This window comes from Salmo trutta, chromosome 23 (assembly GCF_901001165.1).
Source record: "Salmo trutta chromosome 23, fSalTru1.1, whole genome shotgun sequence".
NCBI lineage: Eukaryota > Metazoa > Chordata > Actinopteri > Salmoniformes > Salmonidae > Salmo > Salmo trutta.
Genome location: NC_042979.1, coordinates 47,623,444 through 47,650,694, shown reverse-complemented (window position 1 = coordinate 47,650,694; position 27,251 = coordinate 47,623,444). Strand labels below are relative to the sequence as shown.

General features: G+C 44.6%; 1 protein-coding gene across 1 annotated transcript in view; it reads left to right on the top strand.

Annotated features, from left to right (window-relative positions):
* LOC115159833 (netrin receptor DCC) overlaps positions 1-27,251 on the top strand; it is a 257,441-nt gene that overhangs the window by 204,524 nt on the left and 25,666 nt on the right. Inside the window, exons 22-26 of the mRNA XM_029709887.1 lie at positions 2,966-3,122; positions 4,400-4,632; positions 10,942-11,058; positions 16,764-16,937; positions 24,710-24,970. Coding sequence (XP_029565747.1) covers positions 2,966-3,122; positions 4,400-4,632; positions 10,942-11,058; positions 16,764-16,937; positions 24,710-24,970 — 942 coding nt within the window. The remainder of the gene's footprint in view (positions 1-2,965; positions 3,123-4,399; positions 4,633-10,941; positions 11,059-16,763; positions 16,938-24,709; positions 24,971-27,251) is intronic.

The following is a 27,251-nucleotide window of genomic DNA, read 5'->3' as shown; positions in this document are numbered from 1 at the left end:
TTTGTCGTTGTTTTCAATGTGCTGCAGCATTAAAAGTGGAGGAAGGACAACTTACAGCTTTGACCCAGTTTAGTGACATGATGTGATTATTATGATTTTTTTGTGTGTATGTAGAAACGACAGTTAGAAGTGGGACAGAGAGGACAAGAATGTCGTTAGCATTTTCATTACAGCATCACAATCAGTATACCATTACAGTATACCCCACCCCCAACAAGTAAATAAAGAGCAGCAGTAAAATGTTAATAGTGAGACTATATACAGGGGGTTACCGGTATAGAGTCAATGTACGTGGGCACCGGTTAGTTGAGGTAATATGTACATGTAGGTAGAGTTATTAAAGTGACTATGCATAGATGATAACAACAGAGAGTAGCAGCGGTGTAAAAGAGGGGAGGCAATGCAAATAGTCTGGGTAGCCATTTGATTAGATGTTCAGGAGTCTTAAGGCTTGGGGGTAGAAGCTGTTTAGAAGTCTCTTGGACCTAGACTTGGCGCTCTGGTACCGCTTGCCATGTGGTAGCAGAGAGAACAGTCTATGAATAGGGTGGTTGGACTGTTTGACAATTTTTAGGTCCTTCCTCTGACACTGCCTGGTATTGAGGTCCTGGATGGCAGGAAGCTTGGCCCCAGTGATGTATTGGGCCATACGCACTACCCTCTGTAGTGCCATGCGGTTGGTGGCCGAGCAGTTGCCATACCAGGCAGTGATGCAATCAGTCAGGATGCTCTCGATGGTGCAGCTGTAAAACCTTTTGACGATCTCAGGACCCACGCCAAATCTTTTCAGTCTCCCGGGGGGGAAAAGGTTTTGTCGTGCCCTCTTCACAACTGTCTTGGTGTGCTTGGACCATGTTAGTTTGTTGGTGATGTGCACACCAAAGAACTTGAAGCTCTCAACCTGCTCCACTACAGCCCCGTCGATGAGAATGGGGGCGTGCTCGGTCCTCCTTTTCCTGTAGTCTACAATCAGCTCCTTTGTCTTGATCACGTTGAGGGAGAGGTTGTTGTCCTGGCACCACACGGCCAGGTCTCTGACCTCCTCCCTATAGGCTGTCTCATCGTTGTCGGTGATCAATCCTACCACCGTCGTGTCATCTGCAAACTTGATGACGGTGTTGGAGTCATGCCTGGCCATGCAGTCATGAGTGAACAGGGAGTACAGGAGGGGACTGAGCACGCACCCCTGAGGGTTCCCTGTGTTGAGGATCACCATTGCGGATGTGTTGTTACCTACCCTTACCACCTGGGGGCGGCCCGTCAGGAAGTCCAGGATCCAGTTGCAGAGGGAGGTGTTAAGTCCTAGAATCCTTAGCTTAGTGATGAGCTTTGAGGGCACTATGGTGTTGAACGCTGAGCTGTAGTCAATGAATAGCATTCTCACATAGGTGTTCCTTTTGTCCAGGTGGGAAAGGGCAGTGTGGAGGGCAATAGAGATTGTATCATCTGTGGATCTGTTAGGGCGGTACAACAAATTGGAGTGGGTCTAGGGTTTCTGGGATAAAGGTGTTGATGTGAGCCATGACCAGCCATTCAAAGCACTTAATGGCTACAGACATGAGTGCTACGGGTTAGTAGTATTTTAGGCAGGTTACCTTAGTGTTCTTCGGCACAGGGACTATGGTGGTCTGCTTGAAACATGTTGGTATTACGGAGTCGGACAGGGAGAGGTTGAAAATGTCAGTGAAGACACTTGCCAGTTGGTCAGTGCATGCTTTGAGTACACGTCCTGTTAATCCGTCTGGCCCAGCGGCTTTGTGAATGTTGACCTGTTTTAAGGTCTTACTCACATCGGCTGCGGAGAGCATGATCACACAGTCTTCCGGAACAGCTGGTGCTCTCATGCATGTTTCAATGTTATTTGCCTCGAAGCGAGCATAGAAGTAGTTTACCCTGTCTAGTAGGCTCACGTCACTGGGCAGATCAGCTGTGCTTCCCTTTGGAGTCTGTAATGGTTTGCAAGCCCTGCCACATCCGACTAATGTCAGAGCCGGTGTAGTACGATTCGATCTTAGTCCTGTACTGATGCTTTGCCTATTTGATGGTTTGTAGGAGGGCATAGTGGTATTTCTTTTAAGCTTCCAGGCTAGAGGGCCACTCCTTGAAAGCGGAAGCCTTTAGCTCAGTGCGGATGTTGCCTGTAATCCATGGCTTCTGGTTGGGGTACGTACGTACGGTCACTGTGGGGACGACGTCATCGATATACTTATTGATGAAGCCAATGACTGATGTGTTTTACTCCTCAATGCCATCGGAGGAATCCCAGAACATATTCCAGTCTGTGCTAGCAAAACAGTCCTGTAGCTTTGCATCTGCTTCACCGCTCAGGACCAGGCAGAGAAGTCCAGACATTAAGTAAGCGTAGTACCCTATCTCTAGTTGTTCAACTTTAAGCGCTGTATCTCATTCAAAGGGATGTGAGCAGCAAATGAGATGAATGACTTATGTGCTTGGAATGTGCAAACCATTTATTTTTTTCATTTCCAGAGGGGAGTCAATCAGCCAAAAATCTTACAGTGCACTATTTGTTATTTGAAAAAAAATATACAATTTTTTCCACATTCTTGTCCAACGATCCTATTTCCTGTCCCTGTTGTAATTCCAGACATTGGTCAGATGTTCCTATTTCCTGTCCCTGTTGTAATTCCAGACATTGGTCAGATGTTCCTATTTCCTGTCCCTGTTGTAATTCCAGACATTGGTCAGATGTTCCTATTTCCTGTCCCTGTTGTAATTCCAGACATTGGTCAGATGTTCCTATTTCCTGTCCCTGTTGTAATTCCAGACATTGGTCAGATGTTCCTATTTCCTGTCCCTGGTGTAATTCCAGACATTGGTCAGATGTTCCTATTTCCTGTCCCTGTTGTAATTCCAGACATTGGTCAGATGTTCCTATTTCCTGTCCCTGTTGTAATTCCAGACATTGGTCAGATGTTCCTATTTCCTGTCCCTGTTGTAATTCCAGACATTGGTCAGATGCGTCCTCCTCACGGCAGCGTGACGCCCCAGAAGAACAGCAACCTCCTGGTCATCATCGTGGTCTCCGTGGGTGCCGTTACCGTGGTAGTGGTTGTCATAGTAGCGCTGATCTGCACCCGGCGCTCCTCCGCGCAACAGAGGAAGTAAGTTGGACCTTCTTACCTCTCTCATTTCCTTTCCTCTCATCAGGCCCCTCTCAACTGTTCCCCCCTCTTTATAAACTCTCTTTGTACTAGAGACATGCGAACAGAACAGTTATACCTGTGAGGAGATATCCTTCTGTTAGGCTGAGTCCCAAATAGCAGCCTATTCCCTTTAAAGTGCACTACATTTTTTTTTTACACTACAGAAGTAGTGCACTGTAGGTAATAGGGAGTCATTTTGGACACACCTTTGGACTCTACTGCAGTTTGCTGGTAGCTTATCTTCTCTCCTTTCCAACCCTTAGCGCTGGGATGACACTCTGTTAACAGGTTACGTAAAGCATTCTGTTTGATATTTGAGAGAGAGAGAGAGAGAGAGAGAGATTCTCTCTGTCTTGTTCTGTAAGTTAGACTTCTGACAGTACAGCCGCCACAGATCTTACACACCCTGCTATTAGTGAAGACCTGCTGATACTTTATTCATTATATCCTTTCAACACGTGTGGGAGAGAAGGTCCAGCTAGTTCGTTAGTGTGTGTGTGCGCGTTAAAAGTATAAAAGGTTAGTCTGAGATATTGTTGATTCCACGTAGTTTAACAAGTCTCGTGACATCTTTTAGATAGACTAATAATAGATAAGAAAAATAAAGTCTAGACCCGATTTCTCCAGATGTTATTCCGCTTATATGTTTAATTATCTTCTCTGTTTTTTACAGAAAGTGAATAGATCAGTTAATAGTGACAGAGTCGCACGTTGTATCAGATTACCTCCCAAGCAAACGTTTCTTTGACTCCTCGACTTTAGAAGGTCGTAGCTCAGCTTCTGAACGTCATAGAGACTAACCGAAGATATTCCCCATGTACATCAGTCACGTCTTCTTCTGGCATTTTACCGCTTGTTTCTAGCCTATAGCATCGCGGATTTATGCATCGTTTTTGATCGGTATAATCAATCGCGAAACAATCGTGGATTGGGAACCCCTAATCTGAAGTACCCTCCTCGACCCAGAGCCCTGTCCTGTTCCCTAAAGTAAACTCCCTCTCTCCCTCACTCTCTCCCTTTCCCTCTCTCCCTTTCCCTCTCTCCCTCCCTCTATGTCTCACGGGTCCATCTAACCTCTCTATCACGTCTCCCTCTCTCTTTTGTCTCTCTTTCTTACACTCCCTATTCTTTCTCTCTTTCTCTCTCTCTCTCTCTCCCCCTTCCTTTCTCATATCCTTTTATCACTTCTATCTTTGTCTTTCTCTCTTTCTAACTCTCTCCCTCTCCCTCTGTAGGAAGCGTGCCACCCACAGTACAGGGAAGAGGAAAGGTAGTCAGAAGGACCTGAGACCTCCAGACCTGTGGATCCATCATGAGGAGATGGAACTGAAGAACATGGAGAAGCCTGCCAGCGCCGCCCCCTCCGGACGCGATTCGCCCATCCAGGGTTCTATCCAGGATATCAGGTCTCAGTCTGTCAGTCACAGCCAATCAGAGAGCCAAATGGGCAGTAAGAGCAGCCACTCAGGTAAGACCAGGCAGAATGTCAGTGATGGTAAAGACAGTGTTTTTGGAATATGTCTTGGGAAATATCTTTAGACACCAATAAGAGATGGGAAAAGGGTAACTAGTTATGTTGTCAAGTTTTATGTTTCCTGCCAGTCTGTAGTTGTACGGTCCATCAACAAAACAATACATTCTCGATTGTTTTTAAAGGAAAAATGCATCAGAAAAGGGAGAAGAAGGATCGGATAAACTTTAGTGTCTCTGAGGGGGAAACTGTCCCCTTATGTTATCATCATTCTCTCTTTTAAAGTATCTCTTTACATTAAAGGTGGCTGTTTTTCTGTGATGTTGTTCATAATGTCTCTGTTCATAATATCTCTGTTCATAGTATCTCTGTTCATAATATCTCTGTTCATAGTATCTCTGTTCATAATATCTCTGTTCATAATATGTCTGTTCATAATATGTCTGTTCATAAGAGACCCATTTGGCTCAGTTGGTAGAGCATGGTGTTTGCAACGCCAGGGTGTGGGTTCGATTCCCACGGGGGACCAGTACGGAGAAATAAAATCTATGAAATGTATGCATTCACTACTGTAAGTCGCTCTGGATAAGAGTGTCTGCTGAATGACTAAAATGTAAATAATGTCTGTTCATAATATGTCTGCAGAGTGTTTTATCGATTTGATTTCTTATCCAGATGTAAAGGACTTTGGTGTTATATCTAAACAAGGATGTGAAGGACTTTGGTGTTATAGTTAACAAGGCAACAGTAGTCTAGATCTGTTCTGAATACAAATATATTTGTTTATTTTCCTCACTTTGGTTGCTGAGGGAGGCTACTAAACTCATACTACACAGACCAGGGGTCGGCAACCGGTGGCGCAGCTCTTCAACCTTCCCCCGCCTCGCGACTTCCTGGTTATTTATCGATTTCCCCCCACAAAAAAAATCTATGCTTTATTTTATCTGTTTTGCGCTGTTTGCAGGAGGTGCACTTGATTCTGCTGCCCTGCGCGCCGGATAGTCAGTGTTCCTCATGTAGAACCATTTCATGTGTCTGAAAGTGCAAACTCCCGGAGTGCAAATCAAGTGCACCTATGGGTCTATTGCTGGTCCAATCAGATCACTGTATCTGCAGCTTCCACCAGCCCACATGGAAGTTGATACTTTGTGAGATTTCAAAACCATCACTAGAGAACAACTGTCAACAAATACAGCAAAGAGCTGCTGTTTTTATGAGTGAATTCATGTTTAAGATTTTATTCACCACTGGCAACCCTTTTTTTATCATCCATAAACTCCTTCTCCTGGCCTATCCACTTCCTACGAAGTGTGTCCGTATGCTTGCGTCTTATTATTATCGTCTTGTGTATTTTTTTATATCAAGGAGTATTTTCACGTTCTCTTGTAATAGGAGTAACAGCTTGAATAGGTGCATGAGGCTGAAGTAATGAAGTGTGACTAGAGATTTTCCATCATCTGGAAGACAGTGGGCCCTTGTTTTGGGTCTAACCAGAGGGAGGAGGAAGAGCTGAGGGATGATGAGAAGCCTCTCTGCAAACAAAAGTAACATCTCTGCTGTAGCATACTGTATGTTCACTTCGATTCTCCCTCTCATCTTCACCTGTATGTTCGCTATGATTCTACCTTCACCTGTATGTTCACTATGATTCTACCTTCACCTGTATGTTCACTATGATTCTCCCTCTCACCTTCACCTGTATGTTCACTATGATTCTACCTTCACCTGTATGTTCACTATGATTCTCCCTCTCACCTTCACCTGTATGTTCACTACGATTCTACCTTCACCTGTATGTTCACTATGATTCTCCCTCTCTCACCTTCACCTGTATGTTCACTATGATTCTACCTTCACCTGTATGTTCACTATGATTCTAACTTCACCTGTATGTTCACTATGATTCTCCCTCTCACCTTCACCTGTATGTTCACTATGATTCTACCTTCACCTGTATGTTCACTATGATTCTCCCTCTCACCTTCACCTGTATGTTCACTATGATTCTACCTTCACCTGTATGTTCACTATGATTCTCCCTCTCATCTTCACCTGTATGTTCACTATGATTCTACCTTCACCTGTATGTTCACTATGATTCTCCCTCTCACCTTCACCTGTATGTTCACTATGATTCTCCCTCTCATCTTCACCTGTATGTTCACTATGATTCTCCCTCTCATCTTCACCTGTATGTTCACTATGATTCTCCCTCTCACCTTCACCTGTATGTTCACTATGATTCTACCTTCACCTGTATGTTCACTATGATTCTCCCTCTCACCTTCACCTGTATGTTCACTATGATTCTCCCTCTCATCTTCACCTGTATGTTCACTATGATTCTACCTTCACCTGTATGTTCACTATGATTCTACCTTCACCTGAATGTTCACTATGAATCTCCCTCTAATCTTCACCTGTATGTCCACTATGATTCTACCTTCACCTGTATGTTCACTATGATTCTACCTTCACCTGAATGTTCACTATGATTCTCCCTCTCATCTTCACCTGTATGTTCACTATGATTCTCCCTCTCATCTTGACCTGTATGTTCACAATGATTCTACCTTCACCTGTATGTTCACTATGATTCTACCTTCACCTGTATGTTCACTATGATTCTCCCTCTCAGCTTCACCTGTATGTTCACTATGATTCTACCTTCACCTGTATGTTCACTTCGATTCTCCCTCTCACCTTCACCTGTATGTTCACTATGATTCTCCCTCTCATTTGCACCTGTATGTTCACTATGATTCTACCTTCACCTGTCTGTTCACTATGATTCTACCTTCACCTGTATGTTCACTATGATTCTCCCTCTCACCTTCACCTGTATATTCACTATGATTCTACCTTCACCTGTATGTTCACTATGATTCTCCGTCTCACCTTCACCTGTATATTCGCTATGATTCTACCTTCACCTGTATGTTCACTATGATTCTCCCTCTCACCTTCACCTGTATGTTCACTATGATTCTACCTTCACCTGTATGTTCACTATGATTCTACCTTCACCTGAATGTTCACTATGAATCTCCCTCTCATCTTCACCTCTATGTTCACTATGATTCTCCCTCTCACCTTCACCTGTATGTTCACTATGATTCTACCTTCACCTGTATGTTCACTATGATTCCCCCTCTCATCTTCACCTGTATGTTCACTATGATTCTCCCTCTCACCTTCACCTGTATGTTCACTATGATTCTACCTTCACCTGTATGTTCACTTCGATTTTCCCTCTCACCTTCACCTGTATATTCACTATGATTCTCCCTCTCATCTTCACCTGTATGTTCACTATGATTCTACCTTCACCTGTATGTTCACTATGATTCTACCCTCACCTGTATGTTCACTATGATTCTACCTTCACCTGTATGTTCACTATGATTCTCCCTTCACCTGTATGTTCACTATGATTCTACCTTCACCTGAATGTTCACTATGATTCTCCCTCTCATCTTCACCTGTATGTTCACTATGATTCTCCCTCTCATCTTGACCTGTATGTTCACAATGATTCTACCTTCACCTGTATGTTCACTATGATTCTACCTTCACCTGTATGTTCACTATGATTCTCCCTCTCAGCTTCACCTGTATGTTCACTATGATTCTACCTTCACCTGTATGTTCACTTCGATTCTCCCTCTCACCTTCACCTGTATGTTCACTATGATTCTCCCTCTCATTTTCACCTGTATGTTCACTATGATTCTACCTTCACCTGTCTGTTCACTATGATTCTACCTTCACCTGTATGTTCACTATGATTCTCCCTCTCACCTTCACCTGTATATTCACTATGATTCTACCTTCACCTGTATGTTCACTATGATTCTCCGTCTCACCTTCACCTGTATATTCGCTATGATTCTACCTTCACCTGTATGTTCACTATGATTCTCCCTCTCACCTTCACCTGTATGTTCACTATGATTCTACCTTCACCTGTATGTTCACTATGATTCTACCTTCACCTGAATGTTCACTATGAATCTCCCTCTCATCTTCACCTCTATGTTCACTATGATTCTCCCTCTCACCTTCACCTGTATGTTCACTATGATTCTACCTTCACCTGTATGTTCACTATGATTCCGCCTCTCATCTTCACCTGTATGTTCACTATGATTCTCCCTCTCACCTTCACCTGTATGTTCACTATGATTCTACCTTCACCTGTATGTTCACTTCGATTTTCCCTCTCACCTTCACCTGTATATTCACTATGATTCTCCCTCTCATCTTCACCTGTATGTTCACTATGATTCTACCTTCACCTGTATGTTCACTATGATTCTACCCTCACCTGTATGTTCACTATGATTCTACCTTCACCTGTATGTTCACTATGATTCTCCCTCTCAGCTTCACCTGTATGTTCACTATGATTCTACCTTCACCTGAATGTTCACAATGATTATCCGTCTCATTTTCACCTGTATGTTCACTATGATTCTACCTTCACCTGTATGTTCACTATGATTCTCCCTCTCACCTCACCTGTATGTTCACTATGATTCTACCTTCACCTGTATGTTCACTATGATTCTCCCTTCACCTGTATGTTCACTATGATTCTCCCTCTCACCTTCACCTGCATATTCACTATGATTCTAACTTCACCAGAATGTTCGCTATGAATCTCCCTCTCATCTTCCCCTGTATGTTCACTATGATTCTAACTTCACCTGTATGTTCACTATGATTCTACCTTCACGTGAATGTTCACTATGATTCTCCCTCTCATCTTCACCTGTATGTTCACTATGATTCTCCCTCTCAACTTCACCTGTATGTTCACTATGATTCTCCCTCTCATCTTCACCTGTATGTTCACTATGATTCTACCTTCACCTGTATGTTCACTATGATTCTCCCTCCTACCTTCACCTGTATGTTCACTATGATTCTCCCTCTCATCTTCACCTGTATGTTCACTATGATTCTCCCTCTCACCTTCACCTGTATGTTCACTATGATTCTACCTTCACCTGTATGTTCACTATGATTCTACCTTCACCTGAATGTTCACTATGATTCTCCCTCTCATCTTCATCTGTATGTTCACTATGATTCTCCCTCTCACCTTCACCTGTATGTTCACTATGATTCTACCTTCACCTGTATGTTCACTATGATTCTACCTTCACCTGAATGTTCACTATGAATCTCCCTCTCATCTTCACCTGTATGTTCACTATGATTCTCCCTCTTACCTTCACCTGTATGTTCACTATGATTCTACCTTCACCTGTATGTTCACTATGATTCTACCTTCACCTGTATGTTCACTATGATTCTCCCTCTCATCTTCACCTGTATGTTCACTATGATTCTCCCTCTCATCTTCACCTGTATGTTCACTATGATTCTACCTTCACCTGTATGTTCACTATGATTCTACCTTCGCCTGTATGTTCCCTATGATTCTCCCTCTCACCTTCACCTGTATGTTCACTATGATTCTACCTTCACCTGTATATTCACTATGATTCTCCCTCTCACCTTCACCTGTTTGTTCGCTATGATTCTACCTTCACCTTCACCTGTATGTTCACTATGATTCTACCTTCACCTGTATGTTCACTATGATTCTCCCTCTCACCTTCACCTGTATGTTCACTATGATTCTACCTTCACCTTCACCTGTATGTTCACTATGATTCTACCTTCACCTGTATGTTCACTATGATTCTACCTTCACCTGTATGTTCACTTTGATTCTCCCTCTCACCTTCACCTGTATGTTCACTATGAATCTACCTTCACCTGTATGTTCACTTTGATTCTCCCTCTCACTTTCACCTGTATGTTCACTATGAATCTACCTTCACCTGTATGTTCACTATGATTCCCCCTCTCACCTTCACCTGTATGTTCACTATGATTCTCCCTCTCACCTTCACCAATCCTAGATTCTGTGGTAATTTGATCCGACAGCTATCTGTGGTGCTGAATATCAGATATCGACTCTGTTACGCATGAACATGGCTCACTTTTTTTGTTGTTGTGCGGCTCCCTCAAAAAAAAATCTTGTTATTTTTTTTTTTTATTATTTTTTTTTTAACCAAAATTACTTCAAGTCATAAAGGTTGCCGACCCCTGCCTCGACAGTACTCGTCATTGGTTCATCACCGCCTTCTGTTTTTCTGTATTCTTCATTTAGTCAGGTGGAATCCCAATGAAAAAAAGGAATCTTATTTACAAGGGATCCCTGAGTACAATAATAAAATGTCAACAAAACTTCAAAATAGACAATTCATACAAGAATTATTTCCTTTCCAGGTGGAGACAACGATGAGGCTTCCAGCTGCATCTCTACGTTAGAGCGCTCTCTAGCTGCCAGGAGGGCAACACGTACCAAGCTGTTGATCCCCATGGACTCTCAGCCTAGCAACACCCGTAAGTTAACAACACACACTAACCACTAGTCAATCACGATCAGCCGGAATCCATCTCACAGAGAAAGAGAGAGAGACACTCCACTGAGCTCAGATCAGAGACGTGGCTGGCAGGATGCAGACTCCTGAGATTACAGGCCCTCTGGCGGGAAGGTAGCCTCATCGCCTGGATCAGTTATTACTGAACATAGACAGTCTAATCTGGATTGTAGACTGAACGTAGACAGTCTAATCTGGATTGTAGACTGAACATCGACAGTCTAATCTGGATTGTAGACTGAACGTAGACAGTCTAATCTGGATTGTAGACTGAACGTAGACAGTCTAATCTGGATTGTAGACTGAACGTAGACAGTCTAATCTGAATTGTAGACTGAACGTAGACAATCTAATCTGGATTGTAGACTGAACATAGACAAACAATCTAATCTGGATTGTAGACTGAACATAGACAAACCATCTAATCTGGATTGTAGACTGAACATAGACAAACCATCTAATCTGGATTGTAGACTGAACATAGACAAACCATCTAATCTGGATTGTAGACTGAACATAGACAAACAGTTACCTACCTGGACCCTAGTGGGCATGCTCAGTAGTTACCTACCTGGACCCTAGTGGGCATGCTCAGTAGTTACCTACCTGGACTCTAGTGGGCATGCTCAGTAGTTACCTACCTGGACCCTAGTGGGCATGCTCAGTAGTTACTTACCTGGACCCTATTGGGCATGCTCAGTAGTTACCTACCTGGACCCCTAGTGGGCATGCTCAGTAGTTACCTACCTGGACCCCTAGTGGGCATGCTCAGTAGTTACCTACCTGGACCCCTAGTGGGCATGCTCAGTAGTTACCTACCTGGACCCCTAGTGGGCATGCTCAGTAGTTACCTACCTGGACCCCTAGTGGGCATGCTCAGTAGTTACCTACCTGGACCCCTAGTGGGCATGCTCAGTAGTTACCTACCTGGACCCCTAGTGGGCATGCTCAGTAGTTACCTACCTGGACCCCTAGTGGGCATGCTCAGTAGTTACCTACCTGGACCCCTAGTGGGCATGCTCAGTAGTTACCTACCTGGACCCCTAGTGGGCATGCTCAGTAGTTACCTACCTGGACCCCTAGTGGGCATGCTCAGTAGTTACCTACCTGGACCCTAGTGGGCATGCTCAGTAGTTACCTACCTGGACCCCTAGTGGGCATGCTCAGTAGTTACCTACCTGGACCCCTAGTGGGCATGCTCAGTAGTTACCTACCTGGACCCTAGTGGGCATGCTCAGTGACACTCAGTAGTTAACAGTGCTAGGCTGCTGTAGGCACCCACTGCTAGCCATCACACAGGCCTCCAACACACACACACACACACACACACACACACACACACACACACACACACACACACACACACACATCCCTCTGTCTGTGCTTTAATCAGACCCTCATCAGGGCAGCTCGTTAATTACTGTGCAGTAATGTTTACTGTACCCCTGACACTTCTTTTTTAAACACAAGAGGCCAAAGGAGGTGGTTACAGATGTGGGATTTGAACATCGTCCTAAATGCTGACGCAGCACTACCATCACATTGTGGCGTTAGATTTATTAGCCAAGGATGGAAGAAATCCGTGACCGTAGTGGTTTTAATTAGACCACAGATCAGACAGAAACGCATCGTAATTAGAATGTTGACATAACGCAGCGACATCAATTAATCTCACTAATATCATTTTAATTGGATTAATCACCTGGGAATGACTCGGTAGACCCATTTAATCCTAATCTCGTAATCTGATAATCAACTCAGATTATGACCTTTTCTCAGTAGAAATATAAGGTTGCAGCAGTAAAACAGAGAGAGAGGGGTCCTCTACCTCTCCTCTCCCCTCTCCTCTCCTCTCCTCTCCTCTCCTCTCCTCTCCTCTCCTCTCCTCTCCTCTCCTCTCCTCTCCTCTCCTCTCCTCTCCTCTCCTCTCCCCTCCTCTCCCCTCCTCTCCTCTCCCCTCCCCTCCTCTCCTCTCCTCTCCCCTCCCCTCCTCTCCTCTCCTCTCCTCTCCTCCTCTTCTCCCCTCTCTTCTCCTCTTTTCTCCTGTCTTCTCCTTCTCCTTAATGAAACTGACATTACAGGAGATGACTAGAGGCTTTACCCGGACAGAAACATAATCAGTCAAAACTGATGCTTTTACTGCTGCAACCTCATATTTCTGCTGAGAAGAGGTCATAATCTGAGTTGATTATCAGATTACGAGATTAGGATTAAATGGGTCTACCGAGTCATTCCCAGAATATTAATCCAATTAAAATGATATTAGTGAGATTAATTGATGTCACTGCGTTATGTCAACATTCTAATTACGACGCGTTTCTGTCTGAACTGTGGTCTAATTGTTATAAACTGACTACGGTACCAGTCAAAAGTTTGGACACCACTACTCATTCAATGGTTTTCCTTTTATTTATTTTTTACTATTTTCTACATTGTGAAATATTGAAAATACCAAAACTATGAAATCATGTAGTAACCCAAAAAATATATTTTATATTTGAGATTCTTCAAATTATCCATCCTTTGCCTTGATGACAGCTTTGCACATTCTTGGCATTCTCTCAACCAGCTTCACCTGGAATGCTTTTCCAAAAGTCTTGGAGTTCCCACATATGTTGAGCACTTGTTGGCTGAATTTGTGGTATCTCAAATATAAAATATATTTCGATTTTTTTTAACACTTTTTGGGTTACTACATGATTCCATGTGTTATTTCATAGTTTTGATGTCTTCACTATTATTCTACAATGTAGAAAGTAGTAAAAATAAAGAAAAACCCTTAAATGAGTAGGTGTGTCCAAACTTCTGACTGGGACTGTATATTATCACAAGTTTTAACAAAGGTACATATGTTGGTAGGTTTACTGGAGACCTGTTTTATAAACGAATGTAAAGTTTTAACATAAATGCATTGCTAATTGCTTTAATTTGTGTACTGAGGCTACCTCATCTACCTTATCTTACCTCATTTACCCCCATCTCCCCCATCTCCCCTCATCTCCCCCATCTCCCCTCATCTCCCCTCATCTCCCCTCATCTCCCCTCATCGCTCCTCATCTCCCCTCATCTCCCCTCATCTCCCCTCATCTCCCCTCATCTCCCCTCATCTCCCCTCATCTCTCCTCATCTACCCTCATCTCCCCTCATCTCCCCTCATCTCCCCTCATCTTCCTCATCTACCCTCATCTACCCTCATCTTCCTCATCTACCCCCATCTCCCCTCATCTCCCCTCATCTACCCTCATCTACCCTCATCTCCCCTCATCTCCCCTCATCTCCCCATCTCCCCTCATCTCCCCTCATCTTCCTCATCTCCCCATCTTCCTCATCTCCCCTCATCTCCCCTCATCTCCCCATCTCCCCTCATCTCCCCTCATCTCCCCTCATCTCCCCTCATCTCCCCTATCTTCCTCATCTCCCCTCATCTCCCCTCATCTTCCTCATCTCCCCATCTTCCTCATCTCCCCTCATCTCCCCTCATCTCCCCTCATCTCCCCTCATCTTCCTCATCTCCCCCATCTCTCCTCATCTCCCCTCATCTCTCCTCATCTCCCCTCATCTCCCCTCATCTCCCCTCATCTTCCTCATCTCCCCTCATCTCCCCTCATCTTCCTCATCTCCCCATCTTCCTCATCTCCCCTCATCTCCCCCATCTCCCCTCATCTCCCCTCATCTCCCCTCATCTTCCTCATCTTCCTCATCTCCCCTCATCTCCCCTCATCTCCCCTCATCTCCCCTCATCTCTCCTCATCTCTTCATCTCCCCTCATCTCCCCTCATCTCTCCCCATCTACCCCATCTACCCTCATCTCCCCTCATCTACCCTCATCTACCCTCATCTACCCTCATCTCCCCTCATCTCCCCTCATCTCCCCTCATCTCCCCATCTACCCTCATCTTCCTCATCTCCCCATCTACCCCCATCTCCCCTCATCTCCCCTCATCTCCCCTCATCTCCCCATCTCCCCTCATCTCCCCTCATCTCCCCTCATCTCCCCTCATCTCTCCTCATCTCTCCTCATCTCCCCTCATCTCCCCTCATCTCCCCCATCACCCCTCATCTCCCTCATCTCCCCTCATCTCCCCTCATCTCTCCTCATCTCTCCTCATCTCCCCTCATCTCCCCTCATCTCCCCTCATCTCCCCTCATCTCCCCATCACCCCTCATCTCCCTCATCTCCCCTCATCTCCCCTCATCTCCCCTCATCTCTCCCCATCTCCCCTCATCTCCCCTCATCTCCCCTCATCTCTCCTCATCTCTCCTCATCTCCCCTCATCTCCCCTCATCTCCCCTCATCTCCCCCCATCTCCCTCATCTCCCCTCATCTACCTTCATCTCCCCCATCTTCCTCATCTCCCTCATCTCAGTGACCTCAGTAGTCAGTACTACAGTATAGTGAGTACAGAGAATAGCCTCAGTAGTCAGTACTACAGTATAGTGAGTACAGAGAATAGCCTCAGTAGTACTGCAGTATAGTGAACTCCTATGTAATGGAAGTCACATTGACAGCATAATGGAGGTTTCTCCGGATGCTGCAAGGTACAGATGGATCCTATTGTGATAGACTCTAGAAGTGATAGATGGGAGAGAAATCTCTCTCTCTCTCTCACACACACACACACACACACACACACACACACACACACACACACACACACACACACCACACAATTCTTTCTCCCCTCCAGGTTGGAGACAGTTTAAGAGATAGCGATCTCTCTCTGTGTGGAGTACCCTGGGCGTTTTAACAGCAAAGCACTCTCCTCCATCCCACTCTCCCTCCTCTCTCTCTCTCTCTCTCTCTCCCTTCTTTAAGCCCTCAGGGCTCTTTTCAAGGTCAAGGCTCAGTCAGTCACTAGTTCTCCAGTATTTTTCTCCGTCTGTCCGTCTGTCCGTCTGTCTGCCTGCCTGCCTGCCTGCCTGCCTGCTTGCTTAACTCCATGTTGGGAACAGCCTGGCATAAACAGAAATTATAGTACCTCTCTTCCTGTCTTCAGATGTTCCTGTTAGGGCTGTGTTTAGTACCTCTCTTCCTGTCTTCAGATGTTCCTGTTAGGAATGTGTTTAGTACCTCTCTTCCTGTCTTCAGACGTTCCTGTTAGGGCTGTGTTTAGTACCTCTCTTCCTGTCTTCAGATGTTCCTGTTAAGGCTGTGTTTAGTACCTCTCTTCCTGTCTTCAGATGTTCCTGTTAGGGCTGTGTTTAGTACCTCTCTTCCTGTCTTCAGATGTTCCTGTTAGGTCTGTGTTTAGTACCTCTCTTCCTGTCTTCAGATGTTCCTATTAGGTCTGTGTTTAGTACCTCTCTTCAGTAAGAATGTCCCCTAATGCTGTTATGAAGTGTTTATAGGAAGTCAGTAGGCCGTTCAGTGTATACAGCACTACTTTGTCGCTAATTGATCCTATAAACTGTACTGTAAGTTACTTTGAATAAAACAGTTTCACTAGGGGCTAGATGACCTAGAATAAAAACATGTTGTTTTCCTGTTTTAGTCTAAACGGTGACTGTTGTTGTTTATCTGTTTATCCGTTTATATTTGTGTCCCAAAATGGGATGAACCGGGTGCCATTTGGAATACTCACAATATTCACATGGTTATTTTAACCCTGTTGTTCAATTTCTCTCATTATGTTTCCTGTTTTCTGTCTCTCCTCCCCTCCTACCCAGCTGTTGTCAGTGCCATTCCAGTGCCAACCCTGGAGGGCAGCCAGTACCCTGGCATTCTGCCCTCGCCCACCTGCGGGTACAGCCATGGTACATTGACCACTCACCCCAAGTTCACCCTGAGACCGATGCCCTTCCCCAGCCTCACCGTGGACCGCAGCTACACAACAGGTGGAAGTCAGTACCGTTTACAGTGATTCTGTATGTCAATCTCTCTTCTCTATCTCTGTTATACTGTTTATCTCTCTCTGTTATACTGTTTATCTCTATCTCTGTTATACTGTTTATCTCTCTCTCTGTTATACTGTTTATCTCTCTCTCTCTGTTATACTGTTTATCTCTCTCTGTTATACTGTTTATCTCTCTGTTATACTGTTTATCTCTCTCTCTGTTATACTGTTTATCTCTATCTCTGTTATACTGTTTATCTCTCTCTGTTATACTGTTTATCTCTCTCTCTGTTATACTGTTTATCTCTCTCTCTCTGTTATACTGTTTATCTCTCTCTGTTATACTGTTTATCTCTCTCTCTGTTATACTGTTTATCTCTCTCTGTTATACTGTTTATCTCTCTCTCTCTGTTATACTGTTTATCTCTCTCTCTCTGTTATACTGTTTATCTCTCTCTCTGTTATAACTGTTTATCTCTCTCTCTGTTATACTGTTTATCCCTTATACTGTTATAGCCCTGTTTTCTCTGTTATACTGTTTATCTTCTATCTCTAGTTATACTGTTCTCTCTATCTCTAGTTATACTGTTATCTCTCTCTGTTATACTGTTTATCTCTCTCTGTTATACTGTTTATCTCTCTCTCTGTTATACTGTTTATCTCTCTCTCTCTGTTATACTGTTTATCTCTCTCTCTGTTATACTGTTTATCTCTCTCTGTTATACTGTTTATCTCTCTCTCTCTGTTATACTGTTTATCTCTCTCTCTCTGTTATACTGTTTATCTCTCTCTCTCTCTGTTATACTGTTTATCTCTCTCTCTCTCTGTTATACTGTTTATCTCTCTCTCTGTTATACTGTTTATCTCTCTCTCTCTGTTATACTGTTTATCTCTCTCTCTCTGTTATACTGTTTATCTCTCTCTCTGTTATACTGTTTATCTCTCTCTCTGTTATACTGTTTATCTCTGTTATACTGTTTATCTCTCTCTGTTATACTGTTTATCTCTCTGTTATACTGTTTATCTCTCTCTCTGTTATACTGTTTATCTCTATCTCTGTTATACTGTTTATCTCTCTCTGTTATACTGTTTATCTCTCTCTCTGTTATACTGTTTATCTCTCTCTCTGTTATACTGTTTAGCTCTCTCTGTTATACTGTTTATCTCTCTCTCTGTTATACTGTTTATCTCTCTCTCTCTGTTATACTGTTTATCTCTCTCTCTGTTATACTGTTTATCTCTCTCTCTGTTATACTGTTTATCTCTCTCTGTTATACTGTTTATCTCTCTCTCTCTGTTATACTGTTTATCTCTCTCTCTCTGTTATACTGTTTATCTCTCTCTCTCTGTTATACTGTTTATCTCTCTCTCTGTTATACTGTTTATCTCTCTCTCTGTTATACTGTTTATCTCTCTCTCTCTGTTATACTGTTTATCTCTCTCTGTTATACTGTTTATCTCTCTCTGTTATACTGTTTATCTCTCTCTCTGTTATACTGTTTATCTCTCTCTCTCTGTTATACTGTTTATCTCTCTCTGTTATACTGTTTATCTCTCTCTGTTATACTGTTTATCTCTCTCTCTCTGTTATACTGTTTATCTCTCTCTGTTATACTGTTTATCTCTCTCTCTCTGTTATACTGTTTATCTACATAGCCTGTCTTCTCTTGAGAGCCAGGTCTGCCTACGGAGATCTTTCTCAATAGCAAGTCTATGCCCACTGAGTCTGTACATAGTCAAAGCTTTCCTTCAGTTTGGGTCAGTCACAGTGTTCAGCTGTTTTCTCTCTCTCTCTCTCTCTCTCTCTCTCTCTCTCTTTCTCTCTCTTTCTCTTACTTTTACTTTCCCAAAAGGAGTCTGCACCTCTTAATCTCTGTCCCTCCTCCTCACTGTATCTCTTTCTTTCTTTCTTCTTGCCTCTGGTCTCAATTTCTCTAATAGACATTTACTTCTCATTAGCACTGTCTTTTTCTCTCTCACTCCGCCACACTCCATGCTTGCTCGTTAGTGCTAAGACCAGCCTTGGCGAGGCGAGTAAATGACACTGAGGCCAAGATGTATTAGCCATTTACACCCTATCCCCTATATCACCCTATAGGCCCTGGTCAAATGCAGTTGACTATTTGTTGGTTGCACATTTTCATCATAATATTGTTTTGAACGTTAGTTGTGGACTGACGCCCGACTGAGCAATGCTGTATTGAGTACTGATTATGATTTCATTAAAAATGCATTAAGGAAATACAATTACATTTCAAAGGAGGCAAAATAATACATAGGAAAAACCTTCTGTCATCATTTTGATGTCGCCAGATTGACTTTAGGCGCAGTTTAACGTTAACTAAGATTGAGGGGAGACCACCGGAATTTAGCTAGCAAACGTTAGCATTGCTAGCTAATTCTTTTTTTGACGAACTTTGCTGCTGATGATAACATTACCATCTGTCTAAAGTAAGAATTTGATGACATGATAATGATGATGACAAAGTTGTTTCCTACTAAATATTTGCCAATTTGATCAACGTCATCGTGTTTCCAAGGACACTAATAGTGTAATTTAGACTAAAAACAGTTGTAAGCCTCCGTCCAGAATGACTGGGCTTGATCACGTCTTTATGGCCCCACTGTGGTACTGCTGGTTGAATGGCTGCTTGATCACGTCTTTATGGCACCACTGTGGTACTGCTGGTTGAATGGCTGCTTGAGAACGTCTTTATGGCACCACTGTGGTACTGCTGGTTGAATGACTGGGCTTGATCACGTCTTTATGGTACCACTGTGGTACTGCTGGTTGAATGACTGGGCTTGAGAACGTCTTTATGGTACCACTGTGGTACTGCTGGTTGAATGACTGGGCTTGATCACGTCTTTATGGCACCACTGTGGTACTGCTGGTTGAATGGCTGCTTGAGAACGTCGGGATGAATCGACCGAGTGACGGAGGTGCAGCCTATGAATTACAGAATACGGTGCCATTCGTGACACAAGCCCAAGTAATTGGCTTATAGCTCATTGATCTATATTTGTAATTTAAGACGAGGGGCAATCTTCAGGCTGGGCCAAGACGCGGAATTAGGTTCGTTTCAGTGTCGGGGAAATCACTTTGACTGAATGGAGAGAGCAAACGAGGTAGAAGGAGGAGAGGAGAGGAAATAGAGGATAGGAGAGGAGAGGGGCCATAGATGTCCAAGACATTAAGACAGTAAAAGACGTTTCTAAACTCAAGGGTGTTTTATTGGTTAAATAAAAAGACAAGTATTAAATGCCCCCTGGTCAAGACTCTTGGCGTTTTTACCAACAAGTTCTTTAGATCTTGTTTCAGCACAGTAAAGATAGAATGGCACGGCTACCGATCTTGTTACGCTGCCAATGTCAGCAAGACATTAGCATAACGCCAACGAGACATTAGCATAACGCCAACGAGACATTAGCATAACGCCAACAAGACATTAGTGTAACGCCAACAAGACATTAGTGTAACGCCAACAAGACATTAGTGTAACGCCAACAAGACATTAGCGTCATGGCAACGAGACATTAGTGTAACGCCAACAAGACATTAGTGTAACGCCAACAAGACATTAGCGTCATGGCAACGAGACATTAGTGTAACGCCAACAAGACATTAGCGTCATGGCAACGAGACATTAGTGTAACGCCAACAAGACATTAGCGTCATGGCAACGAGACATTAGTGTAACGCCAACAAGACATTAGCGTCATGGCAACGAGACATTAGTGTAACGCCAACAAGACATTAGCGTCATGGCAACGAGACATTAGTGTAATGCCAACAAGACATTAGTGTAATGCCAACAAGACATTAGTGTCATGGCAACGAGACATTAGTGTAACGCCAACAAGACATTAGCGTCATGGCAACGAGACATTAGTGTAACGCCAACAAGACATTAGCGTCATGGCAACGAGACATTAGTGTAACGCCAACAAGACATTAGCGTCATGGCAACGAGACATTAGTGTAACGCCAACAAGACATTAGCGTCATGGCAACGAGACATTAGTGTAACGCCAACAAGACATTAGCGTCATGGCAACGAGACATTAGTGTAATGCCAACAAGACATTAGTGTAATGCCAACAAGACATTAGTGTCATGGCAACGAGACATTAGTGTCATGGCAACGAGACATTAGTGTCATGGCAACGAGACATTAGTGTCATGGCAACGAGACATTAGTGTCATGGCAACGAGACATTAGTGTAATGCCAACAAGACATTAGTGTAATGCCAACAAGACATTAGTGTCATGGCAACAATACATTAGCATAACGCCAACAAGACATTAGCGTCATGGCAACAAGACAACTACTCAGTATTCTCCTCCATATGGCCTAACTCCCCCCCATAATCCCCCCCCACACACACATTCCAACAAAAAATAAAGATATTTTTTTGTTGTGATTACTGATCAATTAATGAATACATTAGAATTTGTAGGTTTTATTATCTGTTACCTATATATTGTATATAGTTGTTTTGTGGTGTTGGCTTCCAACCACACCTGAACACTTTTTCTATTTTATTCGTTTTTATTGTTGTCTATCACTTGTTTTTTTTTGTTTTTTGGTGCTAATAAAGAAATCAAAACAGCGTAGATTAGTGTTTTTGTAAACACCCCTCGAGCTAGGTATCATTCTCTACTAGTCATGTAAACAGAAAATATTCTCATTTATACAGCAAACACATGATTGGCTCTTATGGCATGTTTAAAGTATGTGTATCCAGGCATCCTAGACAGGATGTATATAGGACACTCATTCCTAATGCACGGTAATGTGATCAGCGTTCATCCTTTTATGTTACATGTCTCTCAGCATGAGGTTACTAGGAGTAGGGCTCCCTGGGTCTCTCAGCATGAGGTTACTAGGAGTAGGGCTCCCTGGGTCTCTCAGCATGAGGTTACTAGGAGTAGGGCTCCCTGGGTCTCTCAGCATGAGGTTACTAGGAGTAGGGCTCCCTGGGTCTCTCAGCATGAGGTTACTAGGAGTAGGACAGCCTGGGTCTCTCAGCATGAGGTTACTAGGAGTAGGGCTCCCTGGGTCTCTCAGCATGAGGTTACTAGGAGTAGGACAGCCTGGGTCTCTCAGCATGAGGTTACTAGGAGTAGGACAGCCTGGGTCTCTCAGCATGAGGTTACTAGGAGTAGGGCTCCCTGGGTCTCTCAGCATGAGGTTACTAGGAGTAGGGCTCCCTGGGTCTCTCAGCATGAGGTTACTAGGAGTAGGGCTCCCTGGGTCTCTCAGCATGAGGTTACTAGGAGTAGGGCTCCCTGGGTCTCTCAGCATGAGGTTACTAGGAGTAGGACAGCCTGGGTCTCTCAGCATGAGGTTACTAGGAGTAGGGCTCCCTGGGTCTCTCAGCATGAGGTTACTAGGAGTAGGACAGCCTGGGTCTCTCAGCATGAGGTTACTAGGAGTAGGACAGCCTGGGTCTCTCAGCATGAGGTTACTAGGAGTAGGGCTCCCTGGGTCTCTCAGCATGAGGTTACTAGGAGTAGGGCTCCCTGGGTCTCTCAGCATGAGGTTACTAGGAGTAGGGCTCCCTGGGTCTCTCAGCATGAGGTTACTAGGAGTAGGGCTCCCTGGGTCTCTCAGCATGAGGTTACTAGGAGTAGGGCTCCCTGGGTCTCTCAGCATGAGGTTACTAGGAGTAGGGCTCCCTGGGTCTCTCAGCATGAGGTTACTAGGAGTAGGGCTCCCTGGGTCTCTCAGCATGAGGTTACTAGGAGTAGGGCTCCCTGGGTCTCTCAGCATGAGGTTACTAGGAGTAGGGCTCCCTGGGTCTCTCAGCATGAGGTTACTAGGAGTAGGGCTCCCTGGGTCTCTCAGCATGAGGTTACTAGGAGTAGGGCTCCCTGGGTCTCTCAGCATGAGGTTACTAGGAGTAGGGACAGCCCTGGGTCTCTCAGCATGAGGTTACTAGGAGTAGGGCTCCCTGGGTCTCTCAGCATGAGGTTACTAGGAGTAGGACAGCCTGGGTCTCTCAGCATGAGGTTACTAGGAGTAGGGCTCCCTGGGTCTCTCAGCATGAGGTTACTAGGAGTAGGACAGCCTGGGTCTCTCAGCATGAGGTTACTAGGAGTAGGGCTCCCTGGGTCTCTCAGCATGAGGTTACTAGGAGTAGGGCTCCCTGGGTCTCTCAGCATGAGGTTACTAGGAGTAGGGCTCCCTGGGTCTCTCAGCATGAGGTTACTAGGAGTAGGGCTCCCTGGGTCTCTCAGCACGAGGTTACTAGGAGTAGGACAGCCTGGGTCTCTCAGCATGAGGTTACTAGGAGTAGGGCTCCCTGGGTCTCTCAGCATGAGGTTACTAGGAGTAGGGCTCCCTGGGTCTCTCAGCATGAGGTTACTAGGAGTAGGGCTCCCTGGGTCTCTCAGCATGAGGTTACTAGGAGTAGGACAGCCTGGGTCTCTCAGCATGAGGTTACTAGGAGTAGGACAGCCTGGGTCTCTCAGCACGAGGTTACTAGGAGTAGGGCTCCCTGGGTCTCTCAGCACGAGGTTACTAGGAGTAGGACAGCCTGGGTCTCTCAGCATGAGGTTACTAGGAGTAGGACAGCCTGGGTCTCTCAGCATGAGGTTACTAGGAGTAGGACTCCGTGGGTCTCTCAGCACGAGGTTACTAGGAGTAGGGCTCCCTGGGTCTCTCAGCACGAGGTTACTAGGAGTAGGGCTCCCTGGGTCTCTCAGCATGAGGTTACTAGGAGTAGGACAGCCTGGGTCTCTCAGCATGAGGTTACTAGGAGTAGGGCTCCCTGGGTCTCTCAGCATGAGGTTACTAGGAGTAGGGCTCCCTGGGTCTCTCAGCATGAGGTTACTAGGAGTAGGACAGCCTGGGTCTCTCAGCATGAGGTTACTAGGAGTAGGGCTCCCTGGGTCTCTCAGCACGAGGTTACTAGGAGTAGGGCTCCCTGGGTCTCTCAGCATGAGGTTACTAGGAGTAGGACAGCCTGGGTCTCTCAGCATGAGGTTACTAGGAGTAGGACAGCCTGGGTCTCTCAGCATGAGGTTACTGTCCAGATACTAGAGAGTACACACAGACAAATATACTTCTATTTTGATCATTTTTTTGTTGTTACTAATTAACTAACTAACAGGTGGAGCTAACTAATTAACTAACGAATTAACTAATTAATTAACTGATGTAACTAACTAACTAACTAATAAACAAATTAATTAACTAATTATCTAACTAACTGGTGGAACTAACTAATTAACTAACAAATTAACTAATTATCTAACTAAATTACTAATTGTCTAACTAACTTACTAATTAACTAACTTACTAATTAACTAACTAACAGGCGGAACTAACTAATTAACTAACGAATTAACTAATTAACTAACTAACAGGTGGAACTAACTAACTAACAGGTGGAACTAACTAACTAACTAACTAACTAACTAACTAACTAACAGGTGGAACTAACTAACTAACTAACTAACTAACTAACTAACGAACTGGTGGAACTAACTAACTAACTAATTAACAGGTGTAACTAACTAACTAACTAACTAACTAACTAACTTACTAATTTACTAACTAACTAACTAACTAACTAACTAACTTACTAATTTACTAACTAACTAATTTACTAATTAACTAACTAACTAACTAACTAACTGGTGGAACTAACTAACTAACTAACTAACTAACTAACTAACTGGTGGAACTAACTAACTAACTAACTCATTAACTACCTAACTAACTAACTAACTAACTAACTAATGTGTTTCTCTGTCTCTCTCTGTGCAGCGATCTCGACAGAGGGCAGCACCACGCTGGGAGTACAGCAGCAGACCTTGATTAGCAGCAGTAGCAGTCAGCCAGGTGTAGGAGGTAAAGGGGAGCTCTCTCTCCCTGGCACAGAGGAGGTTGGAGGTACCTCGACCCGTACCATCCCTACCGCCTGCGTCAGGCCCACGCACCCCCTACGAAGCTTCGCCAACCCTCTCCTGCCTCCACCCATGGGCACCATCGACCCCAAGGTCTACACGCCCATGATGCCACATTCAAGTGAGTTCAATGTAAGGGACTGGGTTTGACGCTAGTGCTGGGTGATACAATAAAATGACTTATGAACATCCATGACCAATATAACCAGAAATATAAAACAAAAGTTTTAAGGAAGATTTGCTTAAAAATATGTTGATTATTACAATCTGATTTCTGAACAATGGACATGTTTTACATAATAGTCTCATATTTACACATTACAGAAAGGGGGATACCTAGTCAGTTGGAAAGGGAAAGGGGGGATACCTAGTCAGTTGGAAAGGGGGGATACCTAGTCAGTTGGAAAGGGGGGATACCTAGTCAGTTGGAAAGGGAAAGGGGGGATACCTAGTCAGTTGGAAAGGGAAAGGGGGGATACCTAGTCAGTTGGAAAGGGAAAGGGGGGATACCTAGTCAGTTGGAAAGGGGGGATACCTAGTCAGTTGGAAAGGGAAAGGGGGGATAGCTAGTCAGTTGGAAAGGGAAAGGGGGGATAGCTAGTCAGTTGGAAAGGGAAAGGGGGGATACCTAGTCAGTTGGAAAGGGGGGATACCTAGTCAGTTGGAAAGGGGGATACCTAGTCAGTTGGAAAGGGGGGATAACTAGTCAGTTGTAAAGGGAAAGGGGGGTACCTAGTCAGTTGGAAAGGAAAGGGGGATACCTAGTCAGTTGGAAAGAGGGATACCTAGTCAGTTGGAAAGGGAAAGGGGGATACCTAGTCAGTTGGAAAGGGGGATAGCTAGTCAGTTGGAAAGGGAAAGGGGGGATACCTAGTCAGTTGGAAAGGGAAAGGGGGGATAACTAGTCAGTTGTAAAGGGGGGATACCTAGTCAGTTGGAAAGGGAAAAGGGGGGATACCTAGTCAGTTGGAAAGGAAAGGGGGGATACCTAGTCAGTTGGAAAGGGAAAGGGGGATACCTAGTCAGTTGGAAAGGGAAGGGGGGGATACCTAGTCAGTTGGAAAGGGGGATACCTAGTCAGTTGGAAAGGGAAAGGGGGGATACCTAGTCAGTTGGAAAGGGGGGATACCTAGTCAGTTGGAAAGGGAAAGGGGGGATACCTAGTCAGTTGGAAAGGGGGATACCTAGTCAGTTGGAAAGGGGGGATACCTAGTCAGTTGGAAAGGGAAAGGGGGGATACCTAGTCAGTTGGAAAGGGGGATACCTAGTCAGTTGGAAAGGGGGATACCTAGTCAGTTGGAAAGGGGGGATACCTAGTCAGTTGGAAAGGGAAAGGGGGATACCTAGTCAGTTGGAAAGGGGGATACCTAGTCAGTTGGAAAGGGGGGGATACCTAGTCAGTTGGAAAGGGGGATACCTAGTCAGTTGGAAAGGGGGGGATACCTAGTCAGTTGGAAAGGGGGGATACCTAGTCAGTTGGAAAGGGAAAGGGGGGATACCTAGTCAGTTGGAAAGGGAAAGGGGGGATACCTAGTCAGTTGGAAAGGGAAAGGGGGGATACCTAGTCAGTTGGAAAGGGAAAGGGGGGATACCTAGTCAGTTGGAAAGGGAAAGGGGGATACCTAGTCAGTTGGAAAGGGGGGATACCTAGTCAGTTGGAAAGGGAAAGGGGGGATACCTAGTCAGTTGGAAAGGGAAAGGGGGGATACCTAGTCAGTTGGAAAGGGAAAGGGGGATACCTAGTCAGTTGGAAAGGGGGATACCTAGTCAGTTGGAAAGGGGGGATACCTAGTCAGTTGGAAAGGGGGGATACCTAGTCAGTTGGAAAGGGAAAGGGGGGATACCTAGTCAGTTGGAAAGGGAAAGGGGGATACCTAGTCAGTTGGAAAGGGAAAGGGGGTACCTAGTCAGTTGGAAAGGGGGGATACCTAGTCAGTTGGAAAGGGGGGATACCTAGTCAGTTGGAAAGGGGGATACCTAGTCAGTTGGAAAGGGAAAGGGGGGATACCTAGTCAGTTGGAAAGGGGGGATACCTAGTCAGTTGGAAAGGGGGGATACCTAGTCAGTTGGAAAGGGGGGATACCTAGTCAGTTGGAAAGGGGGGATACCTAGTCAGTTGGAAAGGGAAAGGGGGGATACCTAGTCAGTTGGAAAGGGAAAGGGGGATACCTAGTCAGTTGGAAAGGGGGATACCTAGTCAGTTGGAAAGGGGGATACCTAGTCAGTTGGAAAGGGGGATACCTAGTCAAATGGAAAGGGGGATACCTAGTCAGTTGGAAAGGGGGATACCTAGTCAGTTGGAAAGAGGGATACCTAGTCAGTTGGAAAGGGGGGATACCTAGTCAGTTGGAAAGGGGGATACCTAGTCAGTTGTAAAGGGAAAGGGGGGATACCTAGTCAGT